Raw genomic sequence first — 21,666 nt, 5'->3', positions numbered from 1 at the left:
ATTCCCAACTATTATTGTATTGCTGTTTACTTCTCCTTTTAGCTCTGTTAGTTTTTATTTTATATATTTAGTTGCTCTGATGTTGGGTGCATAAATATTTAGAATTGTTATATATCTTGATGGATTGACCTCTTTATAATTATATAAATGACCTTCTTTGTCTCTTTTACCATTTTTAGTTTAAAATCTATTTGGTCTGAAATAAGTATAGCAGCTACTGCCTTTTTTTATTATTATTATTTACTTGAAATATCCTTTTACATCCCATCATGCTCAATCTATGTGTATCTTATAGGCAGCATATCAATGGGTCTTTTTGTTTATCCTTCCAGCCATTCATTGTCTTTTGACAGAAGAAGTAATCTATTTTTGTTTAAAGTAATTATTGATAGGTGCGAATTACAATGGACTTTTCATTGTTTGTGTTCTGGCTGGCTGTCTGTTTTGTAGATACATTGTTCCTTGATTCTTTTCCTGTTTTTTTTTGGTTTTGTGGTGTTTGTTTGTTTGTTTTTCTTGTTTAATGTCTTTTGGTATCAGAGTTTTTGACTTCTTTATCTTGTTCTTTTGTGTAATCACTACAGGTTTTCCCCCTTGTAGTTATCATGAGGCCTACATAAAAATCTTAGAATTATAACACCCTATTTTATTTTATTTTTTTATAACACCCTATTTTAAACTGATAACAACTTTGATAGCATCCCTACAATTTACATTTTGACTTTTCCCCCTCATATTTTAGGTTATTGATGTTATAGTTTCTATATATTTTTTTATATTGAACAGCCAACAACAGGTTATTGTAGTTATGGTTATTTTCACTATGTTTATTTTTTTAACATTTAAACTAGAGCTGTAAGTGAATTACATACCGCCATACCATATTACAGAATCTAACTATATATCACCACCAGTGAGTTTTACACTACCTTGTTTTGTGTTCTTTTAGTTCTATTCAAAGTACTCCCTTTAGCTTCTCTTGTAAGGCAGGGTAATGCTGATGAAGTCCTTAAGCTTTTGTTTGTTTGAGAAAGTTATCTCTCCTTCATTTCTGAAGGACAGCTTTTCCAGGTATAGAATTCCTGGTTGACAGTTTTTTTGTTTGATACTTTAAAAATATTATCTCATTCTCTCCTGGCTTGATAACGTTTCTGTGAGAAACCCACCGAGACTATTACGGCGTTCCCTTGTACGTTACCTTTTTTTTTTTTCTACTTTCAAAATTCTTTGTCTTTGATTTGACAATTTAATTATAATTTATCTCAGTGTTGTTGTCCTTTGGGGCTGATGGCTCTGAATAGATATGAATCTCATTTCTCTCCCAAGGTTATGAAAGTTTTCAGCCATTGTTGCTTTAAATATACTTTTCCCCTTTCTCTTTTCCTTCTGGAGTTCCTATAATGCAGATATTGTTTCTTTTGATTGTGTACATAAGTCCCATAGGTTCTTTTCTCACTCTTTTTTTCTTTCTGTTCCTCTGATTAGATAATTTCAAGTGTCTTATAAGTCATTGATTCTTCTGCATGGTTGAGTTTGCTTTTGAAGTTCTCTGTTGACTTCTTCAGTCATTGTATTTTTCAGCTCTAGGATTTCTGGGGATTTTCTTTGGCTTTGTTTTTTGATGGTTTCTATTTCTTTCTTGTACTTCTTTTTCATGTATTTCCCCCTCTAATTTCCTTTAGTTCTTGTAGTTCACTAAATTTCTTTAAGAGCATTATTCTGAAATTTTTTTTTTCTGACAGTTTATAGATCTCCATTTCTTTAGGGTCAGTTATTAGAACTTTATTAGTTCCTTTGGTGCTGTCCTGTTTACCTGATTGTGATCCTGGACTCCTTACATTGGTATCTGTGCATCTGAGTTAGCAATCTCCTGTTCCAGACTTTTTAGGTTTGCCTTGGCAGTCAGCTCCGTTTGGGTTTTTGGACCTGTCAACTGGTAACATCTTAGGGCAGGTGGGTCTTGCTATCAGGGTCTATTTTGTGGTGAGGTCACAGCCTGAGATCTGAGGTTGGGGGAGTGCTGGTGGCTGAGAACAGTTGGAAAGGACTGCTGGCTTAGTCCCCTGCCCAAGCAAGGCTGTATAGGTTCTCTGGTTAGGGTTACTAGATGATCAGGACTGGGTGCTATACTCAGCAGTTAGCTTGCCTGATCTGGCAGGGCCATAGAACAGGTCCCAGGTCCTGCATGGTTTATTGTTTGGGGACCTGAATCAGGCAAGACTGTAAACTGGATTCCCTGGCCAGATGGGGCCACTCCTTTTGTTCTGCAGACAGGGAAACCACAGGCTGGCTCTGTGTTCAAGTGCCACTGTAAGCAGAGCTGTTGGATAAGCTATGCAGCTTCCCAAGTTCCCTGGTTGGGTAGGCGAGGCTACAAATTAATTTTCCTGTCAGGCAGAGTGGAATAATCAGATCCAAGGTTGGCAAGGATATTTGTGGTCTTGACTCAGGCCTACCCCTGTGCCAAGTTCCCTGGCCAAATGGGGCCACTGGATTTGCAGATGATCATCTGTGCCTGTCAGAGTCTATTGCTGGGCTACAGTTTTCCAGGTGTTCCAGCCAGGATTTGTGGTTCAGAGGGGCTGGGAGCTATACTCAGCAGTGGGTGAGGCTATGAATTAGCTCCTCTGCCTGGGCAGAGAGGGAACCAGCTCCAACTCTGGAAACGCTCTGTTTGTGGTCTTGAATCAAGCTAACCCTCACTCGCAATTCCCTGGCTGGGTGGTGTCCCTGGCTTTGCTCTGTGGATGATCAGCTCTGCCTACTGTCATCTCTGCTCGAGCATTGTTGGGTTACACAGCTTTCCAGGTGTTCCAACCATGCTTTCCCTGTGAGGTGAGGCCAGAGTGGAACTCCCAAAAAGCAGCCAACAATGCTGGCGGAGCTGGATGTCCACCCTGCGCTCTTTGTTCCCATTGGAGGAATTGTAGGCTCAGTGGAACCCTCTTGGTGTGGTGTTGCCCTTGCCTGGGGGAGGGGCAACGTGCTCCGAATGCAGTTGCTTCTCTTACCCTTCATACGCAGTCTGTCTCAGCCTCTGTGGTGCTTCAGAGATAGAAGCTCCAGTGCTTCAGCCTCACCTCCATGTTCTAAGATTTTCTCAGTGGTGTCTGGTCTATGAATAGCTGTTAGTTTAACTTGTGAAGAGGAGTGAAGTCAGGAGCAAAGCCTGGCATGTCCTATGTTGCTATCTTGATGACTTCCTACCATTTAAAAGTTGTCTTTTTTTTTTTGGATTCAGTGTTTTCTTGGCTGCTATAAAGTTTTGACTGTTTTCCAGAGTTCTGGAAAAGCTGGTTGTGAATGTTCCTCATTTTTTCAATGTTTCTCTGGGACATCAAGATCTTGGATGTGCCCAGTCCATCATTTTTCTCAATTGTGTGCTATTTTTAAACCTCCCTTTAGCACTGTGGTAGGACAATTATTATCTTAAAAGAAATAATCCCCTGAGTCTTTTGTATAACTCGGAGTTCAAAAAGTTAGGTTTTCCTATTATACATAGAAAAATGATTTATAAATTCAGTGTTCAAGGACAGGCTAGTCTGTGTCCCAGTAGAAGGGTTCCTATGTTTCAGACACTGTGCAAGGCATTTCCTGTCTCTAACATTCACAAAAACCTGGTGAGATAGGTGTCTATTTTTACAAATGAGGTAGCTTGGGAGAGGAAAGTAGCTTGTCTAAAGTGGTTCAGGAGATAGGTGATGAGGCTAATGTTAAAACACAGAAATGTCTGAGTTTTCAAAACTGTTTTAAACTCAGTTAAAAAAAAAAATCTCCAGACTATATTAGATTATGATGGGGAAGGTGAGGGATGGATATTCATTTTTTAAAAATCTCTCATTGTGACTCTAATGTACAGCTAGTTTTGAGAACCACTGCCCTTAATGTCTTGCTCCTAAGGAACAGCAGAATGCAGGTGAAATTCAAGGCAGGTCATTTTGTTCTAAATTAGGCAGCTAACCAAAATGTCCACATACTATTTTCAGTGAAGGGAGTAGAGTGGCTAACTTGTCCTCGTTTGCTGGGGACTCCCCAATTTTAGTATTGAAGGTCCTGCATCTTGGGAAATGTCTTAGTCCCAGCAAACCAAGATGGCTGGTCATCCTACCAGCCACATATTTATGGAATTTAATTATCTGTAATAGCCTTTTTTTTTTTTTTTTTTTGGCTGCTCCATGCAGCATGCAGGATCTCAGTTTCCCGACCAGGTTTCAAACCTTTGCCCCCTGCACTGGAAGCATGGAGTCTTAACCACTGGACTGCCAGGGAAGTCCCTGTAATAGCCTTTTATAATTTAAAAATCCTACATGTGTTCCTGAAAATTAAAGCACAGTAGGGAGGTGGTATTCCTATGTATTCCTTTATGATTTTGCATAAGAAACCCAAATATGTCCAGGGACATTATTTGCTTTCCAATGAACAAGGTATCAGTGTTCTCACATTCTCACTTTACAGAGCCCTTAGTTTTGCAGAAATTTTAAAAGGGTGCCCCATCCCTTATCTCTCCCCACACCCCCTGCCAAAAGATACTTAGTGCCCCTTTTTAACCATTAGATCCAAATATTTTCTTTTTTTAAAACATGTAAATTAATTTTATTGCATCCTTAAATCATAATTACTAATTGGGGTTGTGTTCATCTGCTGGCCACTATGTAACTTGCCAAATCTTGGAATCATATTGAACACTACCAACTCATTTCCACATAGAATTTCAGGTGGTATTTGCTTTTTATCACAGCAACTTCTGAAAACCCAGCTTCATAAATACATATCATCTTCTAAAGTAATGTCACATGATCTAATGTTGAAACTGAACAACCTTGGGCTATAATCTCCAGTGGTTCTGACAGGTACTGCTGTTTTCCTTGAAAATTTAAAATGTCCCACAGGGGCTTCCCTGGTGGTGCAGTGGTTAGGAAACCACCTGACAATGCAGGGGACATGGGTTTGATCCCTGGTCTGGGAAGATCCCACATGCTGTGGAGCAACTAAGCCTGTGCACCACAACTACTGAGCCCACGTGTTGCAACTACTGAAGTTCACATGCCTAGAGCCCATGCTCCACAAGAGAAGCCACTGCAATGAGAAGCCCACACACCACAACTAGAGAAAGCCCACACACAGCAACGGAGACCCAACACAGCCAAAATAAATAAATAAATAAAAATTAAAAATAAATGTCCCACAATGCCTCTTGAGTTCACAGTGGTGTCACAGGGCATCTCAGATGACAGTTTGGGAACTGTGGATCCACAGATATTTAATTCTGTCATGTAACAACTACATGAAAATATTCAAATGAATAGTCAACCTTAATGCTCTTTTGACATTTTGTAAGAAGCCTGTAAAACCTGTGTTAACAAACATTAATTCACATTTCTCTGGACTAACTCCATGAAACTTATTCAAGTTTAAGAGAATAGCATCAAAAATGTTGCGTTTATGACTATCTTACAGAATCTTCCTGGGGCACTTCTGGTTAGCAGATCATACTGAAATATCCAGGGCAGTGATTCTAAAGCACTATTTTTGATGGAAACTTGTTAGGTTTAGGTTTGGGCAGAAAAGAGGTTAAGAACCACTGGTCAAATGGACTGTGTCACGTTAAAAGCAAAAATGTCTCTGAATATCACTATTAGTTTTCCTCCATTAACTTCCACTGATGACCTTTGAAAACAGTCTCATGAAGTAAGGTCTTCAATGGTGCTCAGCCCATCTGTAACCAGAGATAGTTCACTATTCCAGACACTTGTCTAACTTAACAAGGTATTTAAAAAATTGATGCATAATTAATGTACAATGAAATACACAGATCTTGGGTTTTCTCTTTGAATTTTTAACAACTGAGTATACCCATGTATCCATCATGCAAATCAAGACATAGAGCACTTCCATCACTACTGAAAGCTACCTTGTCTTTTTTCATTCTTCCATCATTTTAATTATGGCTGTTCTTATATTTAACATACATTGAGTCATAATGTATTCTTACCTAACTGCTTTCATTTAATGATGCTTTTGAGGTTTACTTATTGTATACATTAGTTTATTTCTAATGTTGAGTAGTTTTCCATTGTATGAATCCACCACTTTATCAATTTTGGTTACAGTTTTGGGCTATTTTTAATAAGGCTCCTATCAACACTCTTGTACAAGCTTTTCTTGTGAACATATTTTTATTTTCTTAGGTAAATATGTAGGAGTGGTATTGCTGAGTTGTATGGTTAGTAAATGTTTAACGTTAATAAGAAACTGATGAACAGTTTTCCAAAGTGGTTGTTCCATTTTACACTTCCATCAGCAAACTAGGAGTGTTCCAATGGTTTCATATTCTTAGCAGCATTTGTTGATATTAGTCTTTTTCAGTCATTCTAGTGGATGTGAACTGGTGTATCATTCTGCTTTTAATTTGTACTTCCCAGCTGACCTAAGATATAGAATACTTTTGAATAAATTTAAAATTTTGATAAAGTCCAACTTATCCTTTTTTTCTTTCTTTGTTGGTACCTTCTGTGTCCTACCCCCAAAAAATCTTTACCTACTCCAGGGTCAAACACAGTTTATGTTTCTCCCTGCCAGCTTTTGTTTCTGGGCTTTACATTTGGATCTATGATTCACCTGCATGTGTGTGTGTGGGAAGTTAAGGGTTGAGGCTCATCTTATTTAATAGTTATTCAGTTGTTCCACCAATAACTGTTATACTCTCCTTTTCCCACTGTATTAACTTGACACTGTGGTCAAAAATTGATTATATATGTTTAGGTCTATTTCTGGACTCTTGATTCTGTTCCATTGATGTATTAATTTATTCTTATCCTAACATCATAGTCTTGATTACTGTAGCTTTATAGTAAGTCGTGAAACCAGAACGAGCAAGTCTTCCAACTTGTTCTTCCATTTCAAGATCGGTTTGGCTATTTTAAGGTCACTGTACATCTACATAAACTTTATTATTTTTTAAATTTTTTGATTGCTGTGCACAGGCTTCCTCTAGTTGCGGCAAGTGGGGACTACTCTTCGTTGCGATGCGTGGGCTTCTAATTGTGGTCGCTTCTGTTGTTGCAGAGCATGGGCTATAGGCACGTGGGCTCAGTAGTTGTGGCTTGCAGGCTCTAGAGTGAAGGCTCAGTAGTTGTGGTGCATGGGCTTAGTTGCTCCGTGGCATGTGGGATCTTCCTGGACAGGGTTCGAACCCGTGTCCCCTGCATTGTCAGGCGGATTCTTAACCACTGTGCCACCAGGGAAGTCCCAGCATGTGGGCTCAGTAGTTGCAGCATGCAGGCCCTAGAGCGCGTGGGCTTCAGTAGTTGCGGCTCGCCGGCTCTAGAGGGTAGGCTCAGTAGTTGTGGTGCACGGGCTTAGTTGCTCTGTGGCATGTGGGATCTTCCCGGACCAGGGATCGATCCCATGTCCCCTGCATTGGCAGGCAGATTCTTAACCACTGAGCCACGAGGCAAGTCCCATAAACTTTAATATATTTTAATCAATCAGTCTTTGTTCTTTTTTTTTTAAAGCCTGATAGAATTTTGGCAGGGACTGCATAACTATTAATCAATATGGGGAGAAGATACCTTAAACAATAACTGAGTTTTCCAATTCATGAATATACGTCTTTTTATTTAGGTTTATTTTTGGCTGCGTTGGGTCTTCATTGCTGTGCGTGGGCTTTCTCTAGTTGTGGTGAGTGGGGGCTACTCTTCATTGCAGTGTGCAGGCTTCTCACTGCGGTGGCTTCTTGCTGCAGAGCACGGGCTCTAGGTGTGCGGGCTTCAGTAGTTGTGGCACATGGGCTCAGTAGTCACGGCTTGTGGGCTCTAGAGCTCAGGCTTAGTAGTTGTGGTGCACGGGCTTAAGTGTTGCACGGCATGTGGGATCTTCCCAGACCAGGGTTTGAATCCGTGTCCCCTGCATTGGCAGGTGGATTCTTAACCACTGTGCAACCAGGAAAGCCTTTATTTAGGTTAAACATTTTTTTTTTTCCTCAGCAATTTTCGTACTCCTCAGTGCCAAGTCTTTCTATAGATTTGTTCCTAGAATTTGATGTTTTTCACTGCTACTGAAGTGTTGTTTTAAAATTTTGTTTCCAGTTAAATCACTAGCATGCCCCTGGACTTTGATATTTGTAAGATCTTGGTAAATTCACTTATTTGTTCTGATTGAATTTTTTTTTTTTTTTTTTTTGTTGAGTGCATAAGACTTTCTACGTAAACAATCTTGTCATTTGTGAATGTCGACTCTTTTGTTTTAATCTTTATGCCTTTTTCTTGACTGACTGCATGGTTAGGACCTACAGAACAAGGATGAACAGAAATGGTGAGAGCAGACATCCTTGCTTTAATATTTTACCATTAAGTATGATGTTAAGTGTGGATGGTCTTTTGCAGATGCTCTTTATTAAAGAATTTATATTCCTGTTTTTGTACTGTGGGAGGGTGTTGAATTTTGTCCAGTGCTTTTTCTGTAATCATTAAGATGATTGTATGGTTTTCCTCTTTTATTCTGTTCATAGGTGAATTATAGATTAAATTTTTAATGTTGACCCAAACTTGCCTTCCTGGAATAAACCCTATTTGGTCATGATGTATTAGTATTTTCCTTTTTATACATTGCCGGGTTCAATTTGCTAGTATTTTAAGGATTTTTATTTCTATATTCATGAGGAATATTGGTCTATTTTCTTTTCTTGTAATACCTTTTTCAGGTTTTGTACCACATACGGTATTTCTTAGGAGTCATCTATATAAATATTTCGTCACAAGCCTAACAAATCCAAAACTCAATTGTTCTGAGGTATGTTTTCATGGCCATTGAAAGGTTCCTAAAAGCCATATGAAAGAAGTAAAAACAAAAAGTCATCTGTCTGATTCTGTAAAAAATTTACATCCTTTAAGTGAAAAGCTGAAAAAATCCAGGGAGAGAATTGAGATGTGAGAGAAACTGCTAACTCAAAGATTTGTTTTTGCTAGTTGTTTTCTCTGCTTTATTCCATCCATTTCACAGTAACAGGAAAAAAGTGGGGGGGGGGGTGTTGGAAAAGGGAACTCTGCACTGAGGATTAGGCAAGCTTCACAAATGTTTTTGAATATCCTCAGATATAGTATATTATGGATAAAAATACTGAGATTCAAACTCCAAGCGTAATGAAATTTAGTTGAAAACTATTGGGAATTTAAATCAATTTAGTTTTAAAAGCAGTTCTAATATTTTCCACTCTACAAAAAGCAAAAGAAATCTCTCTGCCCAAGTTAAAAATGTAAGGGATCATCTAACACACCTTTAATTACAAATGCAAAAATTATAGGGAAATTTCAAATGTACACTTTAACAATTAAAAAGTTACAAATTTCATATACAATAAAGTATCTGCCATTTATATAAAAAACAAAGGTCTTTGTGTGTGTATACACACATACCTACTTTTTAAGTAGAGAAAAGGTCTGAAAGGATAACAAAATGAAAACAGCAGTTACCTCTGGGAACATAATTGTGTAAGAATGCTAAATCCTTTTTAGCAATGGCTTGAATTTTCTAGATGAGATTCTACTCTTCATAATTTGTGTAACCAAAATAAACTTTAAAACACTGTTCATACCAGTGAATCATGAGTCTTCACTGTAGTAGAAATCACACACCAATCTGCTAAAATAAATTACATGCAGCTTCAAAACTAGGGGTGATAATGTCAGAGGCCACATGCTCAAATCCTACACGTAATCAATTTTTTCCTGATTGTCTTTTGGGCAACAATTTGCATAATACATTTAGGATGGCCCTCAAGTTATTTAAACAAATAGATTTAACAAAAATTATTTTAGTAAACTCTTTGAAAAATGTTTTTTTTTAACATTAATTCTCATACACATAGCATGTTTCAAAGTTTTTATTTTATAGTTATTGAGAGTGCCACAAAGAATTTTTTTTTTTTTTGGCTGCGCTGGGTCTTCATTGCAGTGCGCGGGGCTCTTTGTTTAGGGGCTCTCACTAGTTGCCGCATGCAGGCCTAGTTGCCCCACAGCATGTGGGATCTTAGTTCCCCAGCCAGGATCGAACCTGAGTCCCCCGCATTGGAAGGTGGATTCTTAACCACTGGACCACCAGGGAAGTCCCTCAATTTCTTTTTGATTCAATGACCTTGCCTCACTTTCTTAATCGCACAAATTTTTTATTAGAAAATGAATCACATGTGCTGAATATTTATTTATTTATAATAAATTAATTTTATTTTTATTTTTGGCTGCATTGGGTCTTCGTTGCTGCACGCAGCCTTTCTCTAGTTGCGGTGAGCAGGGACTACTCTTCATTGTGGTGCGTGGGGGCTTCTCATTGCGGTGGCTTCTCTTGTTGTGGAGCACAGGCTCTAGGTGTGCAGGCTTAAGTAGTTGCGGCACACGGGCTTAGTTGCTCTGTGGTGTGTGGGATCTTCCCAGACCAGTGATTGAACCCGTGTCCCCTGCATTGGCAGGTGGATTCTTAACCACTGCGCCACCAGGCAAGTCCCTGTGCTGAATTTAAAATATTTGTTTCCTAAAGCGAGAGAGAGGCATGGACATATATACACTACCAAACGTAAGGTAGATAGCTAGTGGGAAGCAGCCGCATAGCACAGGGAGATCAGCTCGGTGCTTTGTGACCACCTAGAGGGGTGGGATAGGGAGGGTGGGAGGGAGGGAGACGCAAGAGGGAAGAGATATGGGAACATATGTATATGTATAACTGATTCACTTTGTTATAAGGTAGAAACTAACACACCATTGTAAAGCAATTATACCCCAATAAAGATGTCAAAAAAAAAAAATTTGTTTCCTGTCTAGGCCTACCACCAATGACAAAAAAACCACAACAAAAAATAGTAACTACCTAACAAGCGATAACTTAGTACACCAAAAACATACACAAATTTAAAGAAAATGGCAAATGAGGGAAACTATAACATAGCACATTCAAAACATGGGTATCTTTGTTTTGTTTTTGTTTTTATTTTTGGCCGTGCTGTGTGGCTTGCGGGATCTTAGTTCCCCGACCAGGGATCGAACCTGTGACCTCGGCAGTGAAAGTGCAGAGTCCCAACCACTGGATGCCAGGGAATTCCCAGAACATCAGTATCTTTAAAATATAAAGCTCTTACAAATCCATAAGAAAAAGATGAATAGGTATTTCAAAAAGAATTACAAATGGCCAAAAGACAAGTAGTCACTCTCTAATAGCCAAAACAAATCATTAAAATAAGATTTTTTTCACCTATTAAGTGCAAGTGAGTTAAAAAAAAGAAAATACCTATTGCTGGTAGAGATTCATTGACCTTTCTTAGACTTCTGTTGGTACAATATATTGGTACACATTTCTGAAGAACAATTTGACAAGCATTAGTTATCAAAAGCCCTAAAATGCCTTAATCAGAATACTTAACAAGTAATTCATCCCGATTAAGATTTTCATTTAAACTCATCTGTAAACAGAGATAGTTAAAATGAAGAGAACTAAAAGAGGTTTTTATGGTTCAGGACAGAAGACCATCCAAGGCCAAAACAGCTATAACAAGCTTCCTTCAACTCCTTTCTTAAGCTGGAAAAGTCGATGGAAAAATCAAATGGAAATGGAAATATGTTAAACTCTTACTGTTCCTGTGTGTCTAATTCCTGCAAACACTGCAAAAAAAAGGGGCAGCCTTTCATGATACCAGAAGGTAGAAGGTGGAAGGAATGGAAAGACAGAGTCCTGCTTTTTGGGTGTTGCAAATCCTCCCCTCCATTACTGGGAATAAAGAAGTGGCAACATTTTTTCTTTTTTTCCTTCTTTCTCCAAGCAAAAGAGCCAAGTGTGACTATATTAAAACCTCATTTTAGTACTTTCCTATAAAGTTCACTCAAACTTCTTCAATTACTGATTTAAGATGGTCTAGGTGATATTCTTCTATGAAGGATTCTGCTTGATTCAAAGCTTTTATTTTCACCAGAATAAGAATTATTTCTTTGACTTCATCCCTGAAAAAAAAACAAAAAAGCATTTTCCCTTTTAGAAATGCAATGTGTAAGGGCACAGTGAATCATAAGTAGTTAATCTGAAACAAAAACTTTACCTTATGCCAATATCTAAGATAGCATAAAATATTTAGATGCTACCTTCTCCACATAATCATGAAGTTCCAATACAGACTATTAGTGGATGTATTCTGGCAAATTTTAATGTGAATGACTATAAAAAAGGAGAAAAGCATAGATCAAATCTATCAGAAATCTGACTTGTGGTTTGCTGCTACCAGCAGCTTATATGGGCTATCCTGGCAGCAGTATTTATCCACAGATATCATCAAATGCTACAATTTGAGGTTTTAACTTTTTTTCTTTTTGGAGAGGTGGTTTACCAGAATACCACTGTATGTAAATCCTTAAACATCTAGTGCTGTGAATGAGATATCCAAAACAGAGATCTAGCTACTGCTGGGTAAATGCCAGGTTGCAGACCTGTACATAACAAATGTTGAGATTTTGAAATGGCTAGGAAAATTAAGAAGACATTTAAAACATGCTTGATAAGAGGCTTTTGATTTATAGTTTTAATTTTAAATTCCCCTGTGATACAGTTTTCTGGAAGTGCTTATTTTGGAAGAGATTTACATTTAAAAATATGAACTAATATGCATGAGGTGTGAATATAAAATATTGAGTGATTCTAAAGATCATACATGAAAATATCTCCTAACTCTTCAGTGACAGTCTTAGATTTTTAAAAGTAAAGTACAAATCTTTCTAAAAATTGCTAAGAATGGAACCCTAAACTATGCTTATGGAGGTACAAATAAAATATGCATTACCTGATTTCACTTGTAGATAATTTACGTGCAGACTGCAGTAAAAACTGGATGAAGTTTTCTAGCTGGGGAATAGATGTTCTCATGGCAGAATTTTGGAACCATTTTTCTGGTAAACATGCTGCTATCTGATAATCGAAACACATTATTTTTAATAATGACAGTTATTATCTAAGGACTTTAGCTAACATAATTTCATTTAATCCTCATAGTACTCATGTTGGTTGAGTATTATTCTTCCATTTTATAGTTCATGGTTAAATAACTTTTGAGAATTTCCCCTTTTTCTGTCAAGGTTTTATACTTAAAAAAAAATCATATTTTGATACCGAGAGCTTAAAATAGACTACTCTTTATAAATACTTCCTAGTACTTGTAATACTTTCAATACTCTGTATTCCTGAGCGATTAAATTGTACAAAACATTTATAACTAAACACCAGAAATGTGTAGACACAAAATACTTTGTTAACATACCTACATTTGACCCTTAAACAATGCAGGGGGTTACGGGCAGTGACCCATTCGCAGTCGAAAACCAGTGTATTAACTTTACAGTCGGCCCTCCATATCTGTGGTTCGGCATCCAAGGATTCAACCAACTGTGGATTGTGTAGTACTCTAGTATGTATTTATTGAAACAATCCATGTAGAAGTGGACCCATGCAGTTCAAACCTGTGTTGTTCAAGGGTCAACTGTATAAAATAGGTATTTTTTTTTTTTTTTTTTTTTCTGCGGTATGGGGGCCTCTCACTTCTGTGGCCTCTCCCGTTGCGGAGCACAGGCTCCGGACGCGCAGGCTCAGCGGCCATGGCTCACGGGCCCAGCCGCTCCGCGGCATGTGGGATCTTCACGGACCGGGGCACAAACATGTGTCCCCTGCATCGGCAGGCGGACTCTCAACCACTGCGCCACCAGGGAAGCTCAAAATAGGTACATTTAATATGATTTCACAGTAAGAAATTGGGTGAGTTTGTGTATAATCTACATGAAGAAATAAATCAAGGTCATTCTAAGATACACTGAGTGAAAAAAATTAATTATGGTTTTGATTTTCTTGTAATTTAATACATTTCTTTAAATGTCCATGGCAGCATAAAGAGTCAATGTATGTGCATTCATTTTTTTTCTTTTGGGGGGGAAAATAACCCCAAACAACACTTACCATCATCATGTTAAAGGTAATGCATGATTTGGGGAAAAGTTTTGGAAAAAAAGAAAAATGTTAACAAAATAAAAAAGAAAAGAAAAACGTCCTCATAGCAGAAGGAAGAATTTTTTTAAAAAAGGAGAGAGAATGGGAGCAAGGAAAAATCTGAGATCATACTATTTAAAGAAATTCTTGGTTTTGCTATAGTTGGTAAGATCAAGATCAGTACGTACTTCTAGAAAGTAGAAAGTTGCACCATATATATATTATAAAATATGTTAAATGAAAGTTCTGGAATGCAGTCTTTCTAAAATAAATCTGACTGGTCAACACTGAAAACACAGTTGAGGAAAATGATTTACCCTATTTTTTAATCACCTTTATCAATTATCCAGAAAAAATACAGACACACTGATTGCCTAAGGCAGAAAGTCCTATAAGTCTTATCATGCAAACTGTATCTTTTTAAAGTTTAAAAACCAGCCCTTACTGGCTTGGAATTTAATGTCATTTGCCCTTGCTTTCCCCTTGTTTTGTACCACAAGTCTCAATAAAATTCTGAAGGAACTATCTAGCTTTTCCATAAATGATCCTGGGACTTATAAACACATTGTCTTGGTCTGGTTTTCTGGCCACAAGCTGTGGAGAGAATGTCATATATCCTCTTCCTTACTTCTGCATAGTAGAGCCTACGGTCAAAGAGAACTAAACTGAAACCTGAAACACACATAGGATGGATGATGATTGAAATTTCTGGTAGATAATGTAGTTTAAAACTACATGAAATAAAAACCACAGCTAGAAAAATGGAGGTTGTCTAGGAACTGCTATCTAATATTACATATATATTTATATTTTTAAAAATTTTATTTAAGAATGTAAATATTTTCCCACATTCTTAAAATGTTTTCCTCATGACTTTTATCTTATGGATAGACACTAATGTTTTTAGACATTTAGGTTCTTTCCAACTGTCAGCTATTATAAATAACGCTACAATACTATTCTTTGTACGTAGAAACCTTTATGCACATCTGATTTTTTAACATAGGATAATTTCCTAGAAGTAAAACTGCTGAGTAAAAGGGTATAAACTTTAAAGGTTTTATATCAATCATGCCAAAATAGTTTCCAGAATTGTATTCCTCTTTCCATAGTGCAAAAACTATTTCCCAGAATTGCCACTCCATACGTTCTAGATGAATGGTATTCCTGGAATGATGTGGGGCTGTTGTTTCCCTGTGCTTACGACAATACTGGAAATTATAATGTAAATAACAGCAAAAAATTTGCCAGCATAACAGGTAAAAACAATATCCTTACTGTATTATTTGCAATTCTCTGATTATTAGTATTGTTAATATTTTCCACATGTTTAGAAGTTATCTTTGCATATTCTTGTTTTGGTGAATTAGGCAATTCACCATGTTGCATGTCTTTGGGTCATTTTCAATAAGAATATTTGAATTGTTTACTGCTTTTTAAAAATGTGGGTATTTATCCTCGTTATGCATTGTAACTTATTTTTCTGTTTTTCAACTTTCTTTTTAACTTTTCGTTATAGAAAATTTCAAACATAAACAACAGGAGAAAGAGTAAGTATAGTGAGCCCAATGAACCCATCTTCCAGTTTTAACAATAATCAAATAATCCTGATACATTTTTGGTTTACTGAAGTTTTATATTTTTGTCAAATCTATTATTTTTTCTCACCATTTTTGCTTTTAAGTTCAGAAAGGACTCCCTTAACATCAGGTATAGTCATTTATCTTCTTCGTACAATATTTTATAGTTTCATTTTTTTACACTTAATTCTTTACTTCACCTGTAATTTACATTGGTATGTAGTGAGAGGTGAGGATCTAACATTCATTTTGTAAACAGTTAACCAGTATACTTTTTTAAAATACTGGGTTCTTCTGGGTTTCTAGTCTGTTAAATTAATTTGTTGTTAATGTGAGTACCATAATTTTAATTATTTTGCTACAAAATTGATTTTAATAACTAAATTTTAAAAATGATAAAATTAGAATCAGTTTCTACACAACTTACCTGGTTGCACTTTTTAACAACATCTGGCCCAGGTATGGCATTGAGAAGAGCTATAATAAGATAACGATTCAGCAGCTTCCCTAGTCCTAGCTCTTGCAAAGTGTCTTCTGGGAGGAGTTCATTCCAAAGAAGAATATTGCGGAAGAGCTAAAACACAATAAAATGTCAAGTGACTATGTACCTTTTCTCCAAAGGAAAACTGTAATAGTATCCAACAAACATAAAAAGTTGGTCAAACTCTTTTAAACTCTCACTACAATTGGCACTGTTGGAACTGTAAATTTTAGAATCAACAGAAAACATTTCTGAATAAACACTTGATTCTTTCCAACCTCCATATATTTGTTCATCCTATTTTCATTTTTTTAGGACAACCGCTCAAAATCTATTTCAAATTACCTTGCTGGAGCCTTTCCTGATCAATAATCTTCCTTCTCAATCCATACCCTCCTGGAGGCTCGGGCCATCAGATACAAGACCACAGGACCTCAGGATTCATAAAAGCACTGCTGTTAAAGCCTGTGTTACTGTTACCAATGTGTGACCTTCAGAAATCAATCAAACCTGAGAACCTCACTGCTCTAATATAGAAAATAAGATTAATAATAACCTGTGACTTTGGAGATACCTTGGGTAAAATACTTTTTAGAAAATCTAGTAAAAGTAACATGGGTTGCATTTCCCTCCTCTAAATGCAGATCTTTCTGTGAATTTTATGGTATCTTCCACTTTCTTTCCAGTAATATATGTATCACGCTAGGTGCTAAACTACATCCAATTGTACTAATATGCAATGCCTTTTCACAATGTCATTTTTGATGTTGCTCCCTCTTCTTGAAAAGCCTTTTCCCTGACTCAACCACATGACAAGTATTGATTCACCCTATCAAAATTGTTCTTGCTGAGGTCACCCACTACCTTATCATCATCAAATCCAGTAAAAAAATTTGTCTTCTTTCTAATTCTCTTCAGTGGCATTAACGCTCTGTCTTCGTTCTTGAAGGCCCTTCACTTAGTTTCCCTGATGCCACTCTCTTATGATCATTCTTAGTTTCACAACTCATTCTTAAGGCCTCTCTGAAGACTCCACTTTCTCTGCCCACCTCTTATCTCAGTATCTCCTAAGGGTCTATCCTTAGCCTTCTTCTCATGCTTCACGCAATCTCCTCAGAGGTTGTCATTCATGACCATGCCTCCAAATATTGCCTATATGTGGTTGACTCCCAAATCTCCAGCTCAGATCTGTCCCCTGCAATTCAGAATCATATATCCAATTGCCTCCATTTGTCCCATAGATATTAAATTCACTATGTCCAAAACAGATCTTATCTCTCCTCCCAAACCTTTTCTTCTTCCTGTAACCCCTCCAAGCCCTCAAAGAATGTCATCATAAGTTACCAGGTTGCCAAAGTCAAAAACTTGACTAACACCCTACATTCTTCATACGTAATTAATATCTTTTGAATCCATCTTTTCCTTACCTTCCTTTGCCACTGACTTAGCACCAACTTCATCCTGTATCATTTAGACTAGGGGTGAGACAACTATGGCTTGTGATATAAATACAGCTTACTGCCTGTTTTCGTAGAGTTGGTGAACTAAGAATGTTTATTTATTTATTTATGCATGTATTAAAGTATTTATTTATTTGGCTGCGTCAGGTCTTAGTTGCGGCATGAGGGATCTTCATTGCAGCATGCGGGACTGTGGCACGTGGGCTCTTTAGGTTGTGGCATGCGGACTCTTAGTTGCAGCATGGGAGATCTAGTTCCCTGACCAGGGATCAAACCCCCAGGCCCCTGCATTGGGAGCGTGGAGTCTTAACCACTGGACTGCCAGGGAAGTCCCAAGAATGGTTTTTATAATTTTAAATGACAGTAAAGCTTACTGAACCAAAGACATGCGCTCATTTGTTTACATATTGTCTATGACTGTTTGTACTACAGTGGCGGAGCTGAACAGTTCAACAGAGACCATATGACCTACAAAGCCTAAAATATTTACTGTCTGGTCCTTTACAGAATTTTGCTGATCTTCACTCTATAGTAAACTTTTTAAAAAATAAAAACAATTATTTTTATTTCTGCCGTTTTCTGCTTACCTTTAGACCTGACCAGAACTGTCTTTCTTGGAACTTTGAATGTGGTGACATTCTGTTTTCTACAGCACTAATTTGAAGCAAAAGAAAGAGAAAGAAGAAAATGCAAATGACTGTTCTTCTTTCAGAAACAGAGTTTAAAAACCTGAATGGTTTTGTTTTTTTAAAATCAACCAAACTAAGCCTTAACAGAATATAAAAGGAGGTGCTCTGGTGATATCTACTAAAATTACAAATGCATGCACACTTTGACTCAATAAATCCATGTCTGAGAATGCCTTCTGTAGATACATTTCCACATGTACAGAATAATATGTCCGTAAAATTATTCCCAACATTGTTAGTACTGGTTTACTGCTTACATTCTCGTCAATTACAGTACATCTATATAATGGCATATTGTGCAGCTTAAAAAAGACTGAGGAAACAACTTATGTGATGTCATAAAAAGATCTCAAAGATGTACTAAGTCAAAAAAGTAAGGTACAAAACAATGGTTATGACTACAATATACTTACTTTATAAGTAAATATATAAAAAAGGAGAGGAAAATAAGATTAATTCTAATTGCATTATAAGTATTAAGATTCTATAAGTATTTAATTCTAATTGCATAAAGAAATTCTGAAAAGGTAAAAAAAATTACCAACATTGGGCATTCTTGCATGCATGTATGTGTACAGAGAAGGAAGGTCAAAAACTGGGTGGATGGAGGTCAGGAATGGGAGGGAGTTAAGACTTTTCCTTTTAAACATAAAGTTTAAAAATACACATTCATACTTTTTAACCATGGGACTATATTACTTATCTAAAATATTACAAACCTTACTGGGGGGGAATTTTTACATGCAGGCATCTCTTCAGGATTCACATTAACTAGCAAGCTTAGAAGTTCCTTTCTTTTCTTTCCATACAGCTCTTCCATCCTGTAAGTACTCTACAGCTTCAGTTCATGATCCATTACTATAACTGATGCCTTCTTAACAAATGTAAGAATATGCATCAAATACTACTTGTTTGATCATTTAAAGGTAAATACAGAATTCAAAGATGCAGTTTCTGGCCCCTCAGTGATGTTCCAGGCCTTATGCTGGGCTTTCCATGTCAGGCATTGTTCTGAGCACTCTCTTCATCTTCACAATGTCCTGTGAGGTAGGCATTAATGTAATGCCCAATTTTATATACAAGGACACTGATGCACAGAAAGGCCCAAGGTCAAATATCTAGTAATGGTGAATCTGGGCTCCAGAATCTGTGGTTCTAAGCACTCTGCCATGCCAACTGTCATGTTCTTAGGAATATCATTAACCACCACCCCCAACCAAAAATCCCCCCTAAAACCTATGTCCAAGTGCCAGACATCATACACGGCAATATAAAAGGTGACTGAAAAATATTTGTTGAAATCTCAATTTGCATCCTAATAGGTTATGTGTGTTTTGTAAACACTTAATACATTTAGTGTCTTCTACATTACATTCTTAAATGAATCTGTATTACAGGAGTAACTATTTCATAAAATCTAGAAATTAGCAACTCTTACCTCTCTGGATATAGAGGAATAAAAACATCATCATCTATTGCCTTCTTCATTCTTGAAACAATGGGTTTAAGTAAATCCTATTTTTAAAAAATTTAAAAGCATCACTGATAGTTATAGGTAGAAATGTGTTTACCAAAAGAAGCAATTTTAACAGAATAGTGCAAATTTGTACACACTCACAGACTTAGGTGTTAAAATAACTATCAACTAGGTACAAGAGAACTTCGTTCATCCATGGTGTTGCATGTTGCAGTAGTTGGTGCCTTTTCACTGCAGCACAATATTCTGTTGCATGATGGAACATTTATTTAGATGGTCTTCAGTTTAGGGGTTACTATGAATCATGTTGCTATAAAAGTTCTTGTAGAACATGTCTTTTAGTATGCATGGGCATACAATTCTAATGGGCATATGTAGAGATAGAACTGCTGGAATACAGTTCATGTTTATATGTTCAACTTTGTACAGAATGCCAAATTGTTTTCTGAAATAGTGGTATGCCATTTATATTCCCACTAGCCATGTATGAGAAATCCTGTTTCTCTACACCCTTACTAAATCCTGGTATTTTTAGGGTTTTTAAATACTTGCAATTCTGGTGAGTATGTAGTCATATTTTATTATGTTTTAATTTTTATTTTCCTATTGAGTAATCTGGTGTTAAGCATCTTCTCATATTCTTATTTACCATTTGGATATGTCCCTTTGCAAAGTATCCAATTAAGATGCTTGTCTACATATGTTTTTTTTTTTAATTTAAATTAGGTTCTATCTCTTATTGATTTGTAGATGCTTTATAAATATGGTTTCTTCACTGGTTTGTCAATATCCTTTGACATAGTATATTCACTTTGGCAAATTCATTTTATTGTTTGTATATCAAAAATTGAACATAACCAAAACATTGAATCATGGGAACTTTTAAGGACATCATGTTATGTCCATCCAGTGCATGAAATGTTTAGCTAAAGTTTACGAAGACTGTAGTAACATGCAAATTTAAATGTTTAATATTTAAGTGGAAGAAGTAGGATACAAGTGTACATGTCCATTAGTATTAAAATTCTGAAATAAAAGGTAGGCTGAAAATATCCTACAGCGGTATCAGTCTTTATACTAGGATAAAAATTTCTGTAATAAGATACTGGTCTTACACTTAAAAAAGGAATCCATATTTGAAAAATGGAAACGGCATACTACATATTAGAGGGAAAGTTATTTTTTTAAGTCAGTGACAATGTGTGTAGCACAAATTAAGCTGTCATATACCCTATACTAAGCAAGTTACTCATAAATGTAGAATTCAACCAAATATATTTTTTCATAAAAGGTGTATCTAACTGAAGTCCTGTTTCTCTTTTCACTTAAATATCTGTAACATATTCCTCAAATGGCTGCATATCAATATTAACATTAAAAACAAAAACTCAATTTTCTTTTACTCTCTCAAACATTTTGAATTCTTTTTTTTTTTTTTTTTTTTGCGGTACGCGGGCCTCTCACTGTTGTGGCCTCTCCCGTTGCGGAGCACAGGCTCTGGACGTGCAGGCTCAGCGGCCATGGCTCACGGGCCCAGCCGCTCCGCGGTATGTGGGATCTTCCCGGACTGGGGCACGAACCTGTGTCCCCTGCATCGGCAGGCGGACTCTCAACCACTGCGCCACCAGGGAAGCCCTCTTGAATTCTTTTAAAATACAATTATGCTTTGATTTTTTTCCATTTAATGTAAATGATTTTGAATCTCAGCCTTGATAAATATTTCCATATTAATTTTTGTTTCTTAAAAATAGTTCTCTAAAAAATGCTATAAAGGACTTTATTGAGTCAAATGACAGAAGTAGAATATGGATGGTAGATTAAGTACTGTTAAATTTACTGAAATTGCTAACTGTACTATGGTTATGTAACAGACTATCCTTAGCAAATATGCAACTTACTCTCAAAGTGTTCAGGAGAAAAAAAATTGTGTGTGTGTGTGTATATCTAATGGGAGAGCAAACACTAATGCAAATGG

At 36.7% G+C, this 21,666-nt stretch overlaps 1 protein-coding gene across 2 annotated transcripts in view; it reads right to left on the bottom strand.

The window, feature by feature from the left end:
• Positions 1 to 9,984: 9,984 nt before the first annotated feature.
• The window catches only part of GCFC2 (GC-rich sequence DNA-binding factor 2), a 74,780-nt gene continuing 63,098 nt past the window's right edge, over positions 9,985 to 21,666 (bottom strand). Inside the window, exons 13-17 of one of the 2 annotated variants that reach the window (XM_060027450.1) lie at positions 19,653 to 19,729; positions 18,113 to 18,179; positions 16,012 to 16,158; positions 12,812 to 12,936; positions 9,985 to 11,981 (exon numbers count right to left, since the gene is read on the bottom strand). In XM_060027450.1, coding sequence (XP_059883433.1) covers positions 11,864 to 11,981; positions 12,812 to 12,936; positions 16,012 to 16,158; positions 18,113 to 18,179; positions 19,653 to 19,729 — 534 coding nt within the window. In that variant the 3' untranslated portion in view covers positions 9,985 to 11,863. Of the gene's footprint in view, positions 11,982 to 12,115; positions 12,193 to 12,811; positions 12,937 to 16,011; positions 16,159 to 18,112; positions 18,180 to 19,652; positions 19,730 to 21,666 lie in introns of those variants that run through there. The other variant, XM_060027451.1, reaches the window with a different exon arrangement.

Source organism: Delphinus delphis, chromosome 12 (assembly GCF_949987515.2).
Source record: "Delphinus delphis chromosome 12, mDelDel1.2, whole genome shotgun sequence".
NCBI classification, from domain to species: domain Eukaryota; kingdom Metazoa; phylum Chordata; class Mammalia; order Artiodactyla; family Delphinidae; genus Delphinus; species Delphinus delphis.
Note: the sequence above shows the minus strand (reverse complement) of the source record. Positions and strands in the feature narration are given on the sequence as shown.